The sequence below is a fragment of the Hippopotamus amphibius genome, chromosome 6 (genome assembly GCF_030028045.1).
Source record: "Hippopotamus amphibius kiboko isolate mHipAmp2 chromosome 6, mHipAmp2.hap2, whole genome shotgun sequence".
NCBI lineage: Eukaryota > Metazoa > Chordata > Mammalia > Artiodactyla > Hippopotamidae > Hippopotamus > Hippopotamus amphibius.
Window position 1 is genome coordinate 59,903,800 of NC_080191.1, and position 12,616 is coordinate 59,916,415.

Sequence of the window (12,616 nt, forward strand, 5' to 3'; positions counted from 1 at the left end):
ACTTTAAAAAAATAGTATATAAATGAACATAGGTTTAAGCTACCCAGAACAAAAGAATGAACATGTACTTAATGAAAAGAATCAGAATTTCTGTAACAAACAACTGCATCCTACTTCTTTCAGAACAACTGGCAACGACATATATATACACACATAGAAGGCAAGGACTGGTACATCAGTAGTACGAAAACACCTTCTTTGATTCAGTCACTTAGGAATTAAGAGAAAAAAAAGTATAATCCAGCATCTGGATGCTAAATAAAGGGGAGGGGGAGTGCTAAATAAACAGGGGGGGTCACTCTACCCCTTCCCCTGTTACCAACTTTTAGGAATTCAAGTTTATTCAAAAACTGGACATATACAACTCCGTAACTACTATCTTTTTTTCAATGACTTCAGAATGATAGCTTTAAACAACTTTAAAACTTGAGCTCCTTTTGAATTTCCCAAAGTGTTTTTGCACTCTTCTGCAGATGAGCCTCTTCTTCAGGGGCCAACTTTATTTTTATAAGGTCGGTAATACCACTCTCTCCCAGGATACACGGAACACTGAGGAATACTTCTTCATTTATTCCATAGAGACCCTTAATTCTGGTGGAAACTGGATGCACTCTCCTAAGATTCTTCAAAATACTTTCTGTTAAGTCAGCTACAGACAGGCCAATGGCCCAAGAAGTATAACCTTTCATTTTAATAATTTCATAGGCACTAGCAACCACATCTCTGTGAACATCTTTCCACTGCTCAGGATCTTTATCCGTTCCTATATCTAAGTTCAGATCCTTCAGAGGGACACCAGCGATGTTCACTCCACTCCACACAGGAACACTTGAGTCTCCATGCTCTCCAAGGATCCACCCATGACAGCTTTCAGAATGGATACCAAGCCTCTGCCCGATCAGGAATCGGAAACGGGCAGTGTCCAGATTACAACCACTTCCTATAATACGGTTCTGGGGAAATTCACTCAACTTCCAGGCTACGTAGGTTAAGATATCTACTGGATTGGAAACAACAATCAGTTTGCAGCGAGGGCTGTACTGAACAATACTGGAAATCATTAACTTGAAGATGGTCACATTTCGCTGGACTAAATTAAGGCGTGTTTCTCCTTTTTCCTGGCGTGCACCTGCTGTGATAATCACGAGGTTGGAGTTTGCAGTGACAAGGTAATCTTTGCTGGAAACAATGTTTGGCATTTTCACGAAGGAGCTGCCATGCTGAAGATCCATTGTCTCACCCTTCAGTCTGCCTTCATCAACATCCACCAACGCAAGTTCATCACTTAAGCCTTTTAAGAGGATGCTGATAGCACAGGCCATGCCAACCGATCCAGTTCCCACAATGGAGATCTTACTGCAACGAACAGGCTCCTCTGAAGTGAAATTCTTCATAAGCTCACACTTGACCGTCGCCATCTTGGACGCGGGGGCGATGGGCCAGGCGCCCCTGACCCCTGCCGCCGGGCGGGGGCTAAGCGCCATTCCCGGGCACAGGAAATTTGCTCTCACAGCGCCCACTCTCTGGCTGGCCCGCAGGGCTCCGATAGCCCAGCTCATGGCTACTCACTCAAGACGTGAAGGAAGCGAACGAAAGAAACCGACAGGCAGCCTTAGAAGCTTCAAAGAAAAGACCTGTGACGGTTGACCGTTTCCTCAGCCCGCTAATGCGGCTGCGCGGAGCCGGGTCCTTTGGACGCCCATCGGCTTGCTACTGCGGCCGCGCATGGCGGGCACAGCGCGCGTGGCCCCGAAAGGGCCCCCTGAAAGTACTTCCTGTCCTGATGTGGGGGAGGAAGCGTTTCTCTGGCAAATGAACTCTGGAGTTAAAGTTTTATAATCACGAATTCTCTCCAATACTTAGCATGTATAATGGGGCAACCCAGATCCTTGGGATTACTGATTTTCTGTTTTTACTACATATACCAAGTCAAAATATTTCCATTAAGTACAGACGAAAATAAGCTTAAATTTTCTTAACTGTTTTCCTTCCAGGAATAGTCATGTGCGTATCCTTTGTCTCCCAATGGCCTCCTGCACCATTTCCCTGCATCTGTTGGAAAACTGGGGCTCCTGTTTCCCGCTGTATCCAGTTCGAGAACCTTCTATCTGGAAAGGCTTGCACTGCCTTTATGCCAGAGGACCGCAACTGTGGGGAAGTCGCAGGATCCGGACAAGGGGAAGGAGCTGACTGTGACCTAGTCAAACAGGAAGAACTCATAGGGAGAGGCTGCTACGTCTCTCTCCTGACAAAGGAAGGCTCCCGATTCAGAGTACCGGTCAAAGGCAACTTCTCAAGTAGAAAGATGATGATGTAGCCTAATATTAAAATGAAGGTGTATCTTAAATGCCCTTAAAACAGCAAATTTTGACCAACGCACAAACCAGATTATTGATTAAAGTAGTAAAATATTAATTAGCCAGTACAATATGGCATCAGTAGATCTTACTTTCCTCTGCATTTCTCTGGTCAGTCTCGTGAACTTCCTTTTAAATTTTTAAGGAAATAAAAGCTTTACATCTGATGAAATGTGTAAATAAAAGTCAAAAAAAAAAATGGTACTCTCTCCTCTCTTACATGAACACAACTTTGACCATGTAATGATGTCTCAAAGCTTTCCTGTCCCTCCAAGAAAGCAATAGGCTCTCCCCTAATGGAGCTCTTGGTACACACAGCCTCCTCACTGGTCAGAAAAAAAAATTGTGTGTAAATGTATAGGTGTGTGTTTGTGTATATGTATACATATATATATTCCATTTTAGAATACCAAATCTTGATGAAATGAATATTTTATGTTCAGGACTTGAAAAGCTATTCTTATTCTTCCTGCCACTGAACTGCAGTCCAGAGAGGAACAATAAGCAAAGGAGTTGGTGAAGGGTGAGAAAAGTGTGGTGGAGTTCCTCCAATCCTGTTTCAGTGCAACCTGCTGGCACCCTGTTTAGATGGTACAGTACAAGCTCATGACACACAAAATGGTAAAAGCACCACATACATGAGTTCTCTCCACCCTGGTGGTCAGATTTATGGTAACCATTTGTCAAAAAGTAGAATCCTTTAAATGATCTTTATTTAATGGTGGCTGACATCTTAGAGGAATCCTCTTAAAAGATGAACTTTTGATAGCTATTGTTTCTTTTGTCCCAGTAACAGCTTGAAATGTTTTAACCTGATGCCTGTTCCCACCTTCTTCCTACAATGAATGATTCCTTTGACCAGTCAAGTCATTTTCCTTATAAGTGTTCTTGAGGATGAAATTCAAGGACATAAAGACTCAATTAGATGGCTTCTTTCTAAAGTAATTTTCTTTCTAGAGTTTGAACCTCTTCAGAAATACAATCACTGTGACAGCTGCCTCTTCAGTTTTCCCCCTTAGCCACAACTAAATCAATTTTGAGAAAAATAACACTCTCTAAAATAAAAATATCTCAAACAAAGCAGCTTTTTATTTAAATGAGTCTTGAGATAAGAAGAACTAAAAAAGATGAAGAGATGACCTAGGTCTACCCAAATATGTGGAAAGCCAACTATAGCTAGCCAGCTGCCTAATGACCTTCTATCTTAGGTGGCTCATTATTCCTTTAGAATGGAAAATCTAACTCAAATTATCTATTCAAAATTCAGTATAATATTATAGCTGATGGCAGGATTATGCCCTAATACTTTTGGTTACACTGCTTAGGAGGGAGGAAGCAGGAAATAAAGATGACCAGCAAGCGTCCAGCCCAAGAATGGTTGTAAACTAAGTCACTCTATTCCTTCTACCTGGACTCTCACCTCCAGCTCCCCATGCCCTTTTCCTGTCTAGTTCAGTTCAAATATTCCATCCTCTCCTAAGTCTTCTACAACTTCCCAAGGAGAAATGACTTTAAAAAATCCACCACGAGTGTATCGTGTACCTCTCTCCATCACATGATTTAATGCACACAATTAAAAGTAATTACTTAGGAATTTGTCACTCCAAAGGCATCACCTTTTATTTAACAGCATATCCCTATCCTCAGGAACAGAGCTTGGTACATAAATAGGGATTCAGTAAATGTTCGTGGTAGAAAATAATGAGGAAATAACTGCAGAAGTGAGTCAGGTAACGCTAGAGGGCTAAAGGTGAGTGAGATGGAAGGCAGGGCTGGAGCATCCACCTGGGGCTGGAGTTCTGAATAAAGGGGTAAAGAAAATGGTGCCTGTTTGTGGTTTCTTAGCAAGGTTGATGCATAAATTTCAGATAAAGCTATGAATAAACTAAAAGATTTCTTAATTACTTTCAAAGCTAATGCCTACCTTTACCAACTTAGAACATACAAATTAAAAAAAAAAGAAAAACTCTACAGTGCTAGAAACAGTAAAATAAATATGCAACGGCAGAAGGAATATTTTTATCCTTCAAAGTTATTTAAAATACTTTGTCCTATGGAAAGCTTTCTTAAAAAAATTCGTGCACAAAGCCCTTGATTTGGAAAAAAATAAAAAAAGAAGATGCAATGAAAGCAGTGTTAATATAAGCTATAAACTCACCAGCATGCAAGTAGAGCATTATATAAACAATTATTTTAAGTCTTGCAATTTGAAAACAATAAAATGCAAATTGTTTTTTTTTTTTAACTAGTGGGCTGTGATTCTACTGCTCATAAATACTAAAATCTATCTAACTTTGTAATCCTCGTGTGGGGGTCTTTACAAACAGCAGTACCTCAAAGTCTTTTCTTTTGTCAACAATACTGGGACTGCTGGGGGAAGGACAAAAGCAGGGCCACAAAGCTTTGTCTCCTGAGTAGAATAAAGGTAGAATGTCAATTCAAAAACCAACTGTGGCACTTCCTATTTATGGTATTCAAATACTGTAACATGAATTGCCAAGCTCTTCTAATAAGTTACCCAAATTTCACTTTTGTTCTTTAAAGGCATCATCTTACACATAATTTTTAATGCAATGTAAAAAAGCTGCTTTATTAATCATTAAAAAGGAAAAAAAGGAATTATTTTAATGTGGCACAAAACAGGAAAAAGAAATTAAAATTCATTAGTATATGTTTAAACATCCTAAATCGTATCTAAAAATTGAGAACGTTTAATTTTATCACTATAGGCTCTAACTGCATAGGTGCTGTTTTACTAATTCAGCTTATTTATTCTCTACAATTGAATTAATAGAAAAAATACTGTAGTCCTCAGTTACAATATCTTTACTCATCTGAAAAAAAAAAAGACACAAAGACTATCTTTGTGTATGGAAGTTACTTTCAACTTGAGGTAGAAACTTAAGTTACCATTATAAACTCCAAACTGCCAAAACAGGTTAACTCCACGTTGTAAAGGTTAAAAATGTGCCTCCAGTCTCCATCTAGGCAACAAAGAGGGTCAGCAGCAGCTGAGAACAGTGAAGAGAGGAAGGGATATTCCAGGTGGGGGATTAGCAAGGACAAGGCTCTGTGGCCAGAAAAAACATGGCCTTTCAGCATGGCTAGACCTCTGACCGTGACAAAGCCTGATTAGAGGAACAGCTAGACTCTCACCCGCAGCACTCCTGACATTCTGAACCAGATCATTCTTTGTGGGCCTGTCCTATGCGCTGTAGGATGTTTGGCAGCATCCCTGGCCTCTATCCATTAGATGCAAGTAGCTTCCAGGAGTTATGAGAGCCAAAAGTACCTCCAGAGACGGCCAAATCTCTTTCTGGGGTGGAGGTGGGCAGGTGGGACACAGCAAAACTGCCACACACACCTCCCCAACCCCCAGTTGAGAACCAATGAGTTAAAGAATAATCAGGGGACAGATCACACAGGGACTTATAAACCACTTCAAGGAACCTGGAATGTATTCTCAAGGGAAGAGGGAGCCACTGAAATGACAGAAGCAGTGTGATCGGATTTCATCCAACAGACGTGCACTAATACCTCCTCTGTGCTGGGTGCTGTTCAGGTGCTGAAGATGCAACAATGAACAGAGTAAGTGAGGCCGCCACTCTCTTAGAATTTATATTCTCTTAGCAAAGACAGACAAAATTTTTAAATGGTCAATATAACTTCATTTTACAACAAGTATTGTGAAAGAAAGAAAACAGGATAACATCAGAGAGGAACTGAGTGGTGGGAGTGTATTTTAATTAGATGGTATGGGAAAGCTTCTCTGAGGAGGTGAAATAAATTTGGGTTGAAACCCTGAATGGCAATGCAGAGCCAGCCATGCAAAGACCCAGGGAAGGAGTTTCCTGGGCAAAGCTAGAAAGGCCCTTTGCAGAAATAAGGCTGAAGGAACAAGGAGGCCCAGGGCCTAGCAGGGCCAGGTGGGTGTGGGGGGTGGGAGGGGTGATTGTGGTGGCTCAAGATGAGGTCAGCAAGGGAGGTGGGGCTACATCCTGTGAGACTTCCTCAACAGAGATGCTGAGGGTTTTTAAATAAAGGAGTGCCATGATTCGACTTATATTTAAAAAAATACCTGTGTGAAAAAAAAATTCTAGGGGAAGTAAAGGAGAGGCTGAGATACTAGACAAGAAACTATTTCAATACATCAGGCAAAAGATGAATGGAGGTGGAGAGAGATGAAAGAGCCAGGCTCTGTTTATCAGCAGAGCCAACAAGCAGGACTTACAGTTTAGATAAAGGGAATGATGGAAAATGAGAAAAATCTAAGATGATCCCCTGCTGGGTTTTTGGCCTGAACGACTGGGGGCATGGGAGTGGCACTCACTGAAATGGGAGAGACTAATGCAGGGGCAAGTTGGGGAGGAGGTGAGGAAACCAAGAGTTCTGGTTAGGATGTGGGGCTGTGACATGCCTACGAGATACAAGAGATGGACCATGTGCAGTTTCAAGGCAAATCTGAAGGTCAGTCTGCAGTATATATTTGAACATTATCAGATTGTGCAGATTGTTTTTAATGCCAGGGACTAGGTGAGAGCACCAAGGACTGAGGACAGATGAAGAACAGAAGAGTCCAAGTATGAAGCCACTGGACACTCCAAAGCTTCAAAGTCTGCCGGGGAGGAGCCAGCAAAGGAGATGCACAGAAAGAGCCAGTGAGATGGAAGGGGCAAAAGCCAAGAAACAGCGTTTCATGGAGGGGAGGATGCTCACTTGTGTCAAATGTTGCTGAGAGGTCAAGTAACAGAAGGAAAAAGACAGGACCTGGACCTGGCAGCAAGGAGAGCACTGACAACCCGACACCAGCAGTTTCAGGGGTGCTGGGAAAGAAGCTGGACTGAGGAGAAAAAGGAGAGGAAGTGGAGACAGTGATCACAGGCAACTCTTTCAGGAAATCTTGTCTATGACGGGAAGCAGGCAAATGGGCTGGTAGCTGAAGGAGGATGAGGAAGACCAAGAGAAGACTTCAGAGGTGGGGGAAACTACACACGTCTCTCCACACTGCAGCAGAGGCCAAACTGACCATCAGCAAAGGCTGAGGATAATTACGGAGCGAGGTCCTTGGGTAGACGGGGGTGGGAGGCGGCTGAATGCAGCATGGATGTTTCACCAATGGTGACATAAAGAAAGGCAGAGTGAGTGGTACAGCTGCAGGCGGAGGTGTGGGGAAGATGAAGGCCAGCACGTTCTTGCAGTCGTGTGGAGAAAGGACTGTGGAGGGGCAAGGTGGGAGGCAGGGAGAAGGGACATTAGCTGTGATGAGAATTTTGGGCAGGAAGGTGCCCCCAGCTACAGTGGCTGTGGGGGTGGAGGAGCAGCAAGACTCACTGACAGATCAGACACAGAGGTGAGAAAGAGTGTGGTCATGAGTCAAATCCAGCTTTTCTCTCCAGGCAGCACTGCTAGGTGATGGATGCTGCTGCCAGTCACTGCGAGGGCCCCAGGAGTACACTGGGGAGTGAAATGGGGGATAAATGACAGTTCAAGTGGAAACACACGACACCGGCAGGACATCCAAGCATCAGTGTCCAGTCAAATGGGCCCATGAGCTAGGAGCAATCCTGGCAGGTGTCTGCATGGGGATGAAGCCACTGGAATGGATAGAACCGTGGAGAAAATACAAGGTCAAAGAAGGAACCTGAAGTAAACAGGATGGTGGGAAGTGAAAAACAAGAGCCAAAGTAGGATCAGGAAAAAGTACAAAAAGAATAAGAACTATGAAAGCCCAGAATCTATTAGCACAGAAGCAAATAATAACTGATATATCTGAGTCATCAAGAAAAAGTGAAATTATGTTCAGCACAATTTGCCTTGTGGAAAGATATACAGCACATTAAAAAAAAATTGGTTTTCTCCTTAAAACTGTTAGAAGTATTTTAGTCAGGAAAATTCAAGAGAACATTTCATATTCTGATGTACTGATGAATTAATAATATATAAATATATCAGCATATGCATTTTTTCAGTTTTAGATATTTGTAAGTAACCAACCAGTAATAGGTACCTTTAAAAACAAAGCTTAAGGGAAAAGCATGTGCTATGAGGTCTTCACAATGTTTTGGTTAGAGATATCTGCTCACGTGAGTCCAATTTTCCATGCTCAGTATAAGAAAATAAGGACAAAGGAAACACAAGTGAAATCAAGGCCACCTTTCCTCCAGTGGAGTAAGACTGGGAACATTCTTGAGGTGATGAAGCCTGATTTGTGTCAGGCCTGGAACAAGAAGGCTTTTATGGCAAAGCTTATCTTTCCTGGTAATTGTTGCACATTCTTACTTCACAAAATGCTTAAAACCCTATTTTATTTATAAAAGGAAACTGGTGGGACAGTTTGGGTTCCCCCCAACCCTTGGCTAAAAAAAAAAGAAAGAAAAAAAGGAAAAGTACATCAGTCATTATCTCCCATTTTAAACTGAGCAAGCCCCTTCGATTCGGTCTCTCTGTCACCAAATTGCTGCTCCATATTCACACAGAGCGCCTCTCACCACCGGATGCCAAGCCCATGAGAGCTGCAATGGAATGGGAAATAAGGACTATAGAGATGTACTTGTCACCTCAGACCTGAATCTAACTGATGCACAGTGCCACTTCTGATTAATTTTAAAATGATTCCAGGAAAAACATTCCTCAATGCTTAAGCTGTTTGAAGGCCCGAGAGCTTGACAGAGCTATCTCTGCAAGATCGTGATGACTGAGTTCTGGGTGGTCTAGGAAGTACCATCAGGAACAGGAAGCAAGGCCACTCTGGCTGCTGACGCACGGTAATCAGAATAAGAAACTGAAGCTTTCTTCCTGGGGGCAGAACTGGTAGAAATCTTTGGAAGCACTGAAATTAGATTAGGCGCAGACACAGAAGGGAAATGTTTCAGCCACTTTTCAGACTTCCCCTGCAGAGCACTCAGAAGTGGCTACCATTAAACAATTTGCCAGGAGATTTGGATTTGTTTTTAATCTTTGACCTAAACCAATGAAAAGTATAGAGCATGAAGTCTACTTCCTTCTTAGATATCTTAGAAGTTAAAAACTTTTAAGATTTTCCATAGTTTTATTTTATACATGGGGTTCAAGCATTCATCCTACAATGCTGCTTTCATTTGAAATAAGTAAACACAATGTAAGAATAAATGTACTTAATACAAGATACACCAGAATGTTGGTAAAACTGAAATCAGCAAAAAAGTCAAAAGAGATTTGACTGTAATTAGCAAAAGCCCTCAAGCTGGTCACAAAGTAATTAAGAAGTGAGCCTAAATATTAATATAAAAGTATGCCTAGCAACAGCTACAAAAAAGAGCTGGAGAAAATGAATTTTATTAGTTTGCATCCAATATTGTCCCAGAGATAAGGTATAATATTACTTCTTTTAAAAGATATTTCTTAGAATACATACAGATAGCCAACAGGCACAGGAAAAGATGCTCAACACTGCTAATTATTAGAGAAATGAAAATCAAAACTACAACGAGGTACCACCTCACACTGATCAGAATGGCCATCATTAAAATGTCTACAAATAAAACAAATGCTGGAGAGGGTGTGGAGAATAGGGAACCCTCCCACACTGTTGGTGGGAATGTAAATTCATGTGGCCACTATGGAGAACAGTATGGAGGTTCCATAAAAAACTAAAAATAGAGTTGCCATATGATCCAGCAATCCCACTCCTGGGAACACATCAGGACAAAACTATAATTCAAAAAGATCCATGCACCCCTATGTTCATAGCAGTACTATTTACAGTAGCCAAGACATGGAAACAACCTAAATGTCCATCAACAGATGAATGGATAAAGATGTGGTATATACGTACAATGGAATATTATTCAGCCATAAAAAGAATGAAATAATGCCATCTGTAGCAACACAGATGGACCTAGAGCAAAGTAAGTCAGAAAGAGAAAGACAAATACCACATATCACTTATATATGGAATCTAAAATGTGACACAAATGAACTTATCTACAAAACAAACAGAATCAGACACAGAGAACAGACGTAGCTGCGGGGGTGGGGGGTGGGGTGGGATGGGCAGGGGAGGGTTGGGAATTTGGGACTAGCAGATGCAAACTATTATATAGAGAATGGATAAACAACAAGGTCCTATTGTATAGCACAGGAAGCTATATTCAATATCCTGTAATAAACCATAATAGAAAAGAATTAAAAGAAAAAAAAGATCTTTCTTTGAATAGGGAAGTCAAATGACAAATTTTAGAGAAATATTTAAAATATGTATGTTTTAACATGTTTTACTTTTAATTTTTTAAAGAAAAAGAAGTCTGGGCTTTTGAGAAAAAAGCAACCTATATTAGATGAGGAGGCAAGACTGTGGCTGGAGAGTATTCGTGACTCCAATCACAGATTATTTCCATAAAAGCCTTTACAGCAGCAAGGTCTTTAAAGAGAAGCAGTAAAGGAAGAAATTTTCCATCCATCAGATTGGCAAAAATTTCAAAGCAATAAAAGCTACTAATGGCAAGGGTGCTAGGAAACTTGTATATATTGTTGATATCTTCTAAACTGTATAAACTTTCCTGGAGGGCCATTTATAACAGATACCAGAAACATTTTAAAAATGCATTTTGATTCAACAATAACATCTGTCTTTAGAACACATTTCTTAACAAAGAACAGTACAAAAAGATGTATGCCTATAGAGGTTCACTATGGTGCTTGATAGTGAAAAATTATAATCTAAACGCTTTTGGCTAGAGACTGATTAAGTAAATTATAGCATACAATTGAGTACCACATAGCCATTAAAAGTGAGGAGATTTATATATTCTACTGTGCAAAGATGTTATGACTATTCAGTGAAAAAAAGTTCCAGAATAGTACAGTAAAACAACATTTATATACAATTATATGAGCATGCCTATAGGTCTAAAAGGATGTTTCTACTATAAGTGATTACAACTCAGGGAGATTTTCTGGTGATTTTTGTTTTTGAACTTTTCTACACTGATTTTTTTCTTTTTAAACAATGAATACATATTTTTTACAAAAAACAAAGCCATCTTTGTTTAAAAAAAGACACGTCCTAAATATATTTTTTCTTTAAAAATAAACACCAATATATGTAAATAAAAACAAATACCTCTTATCCCATGCTAAAAAACAAAACAAAACAAAACAACCCTCCACTTGTAAGTTAATTTTAAAATTTAAATCTCTGGACAATTTAAATTATTTCACAATAACTGAGAATGTTTCCATTCATAGTTTTATTACTATCAATGTTTATAGCTCCTGTGAAGACAACTGTAAATGACATGTAAATTTAACTGCACCAGATATCATGAATATATTCTATACAAACCACAGTAAACATCTGTAGTGGGTGATTCTGACCAGTATTTTGAGACAATCTCACTTCAAACAAATGTAGAACACGAATCCACTAGATATAAAAAGCTATAACAATTCCAATCATATCTATCAGGAATTTTTTGTACACCTTATGTTTTTCCTTTAAAGGGAAGAAAAGAAAAAAAAGACAGTCTAACCATAAATATGCTCAACCTCTCGATCAATACCTACTATAAATAATAAAAGGTAAAAAAGTTAACATGTAAATAACTGTAGGTGGCATGGCTTTTGACAACCGAGAGTTTACCAGTTAGTATCACTTTACTTTCTGCCTGAAGAGCATTTATCTCCACTATTCTCTAAACTTAAAACATCTTCTCTAATAAACTAATCACATCACCATGGTGTGCACTCACATGGCCTGAAAGTGTCAGTCTCCCAGGATCATTTGCACAGCTGCATTAGGGAACCATGAATCCACAGTAAATGTTCATTCTTTTCACAGTTCAGTTCCTGTGATAAAATTAATGCCGCCTCAATCATAATCACGTGATAAAATACCATAATTCAAAGTAACTGATGAACTCATTCTGAGCAATCAGGCCATGCCCACAGCTGGTCAGCAGGGTGGACCTGGTGCGGCAATGCCAGGCTGGACCTGCACTGATTCCTATACAAAAGCAGGAAGGATCCCATTTTAAATCCTGGGCAGCCTGATCTACTTCAATCAGCTGACAAGATAGCTTCCACTAGCTCTCCTTTTTTGGAACCTCTGATTAAAAGATCTACCATTGTGTAAATTAAAAATTTTTATTTATATCTGATGTATTAAACATGTTCCATGTGAATGAAATTCCACACTAATTATGAATAAACAAAGAGTAAATCCAAAATATTCCTAATAAACTGAAGAGCTTTGTTTTAAGCATTTTCAACATGCTCCCTTT

General features: G+C 40.0%; 2 protein-coding genes across 3 annotated transcripts in view; both read right to left on the reverse strand.

The window, feature by feature from the left end:
* The window catches only part of TMEM242 (transmembrane protein 242), a 41,447-nt gene that overhangs the window by 15,009 nt on the left and 13,822 nt on the right, over positions 1-12,616 (reverse strand). The gene's annotated exons all lie outside the window — the stretch shown is intronic.
* On the reverse strand, positions 320-1,640 carry LDHAL6B (lactate dehydrogenase A like 6B). Of its 2 annotated transcripts, XM_057739849.1 has the most exons (2): positions 1,177-1,418; positions 320-1,002 (listed from the first exon to the last, which is right to left on the reverse strand). In XM_057739849.1, the coding sequence occupies exons 1-2, from the start codon at positions 1,416-1,418 to the stop codon at positions 420-422; spliced, it is 825 nt and encodes a 274-aa protein (XP_057595832.1). In that variant the 3' UTR covers positions 320-419. The 2 variants fall into 2 exon arrangements, with proteins under 2 accessions (XP_057595832.1, XP_057595831.1); XM_057739848.1 differs by having other exon boundaries at positions 320-1,640.

Bases quoted from the DNA above. Each gene is read 5' to 3' on its own strand.
- LDHAL6B (XM_057739848.1), bottom strand. From the start codon at position 1,559: ATGAGCTGGGCTATCGGAGCCCTGCGGGCCAGCCAGAGAGTGGGCGCT.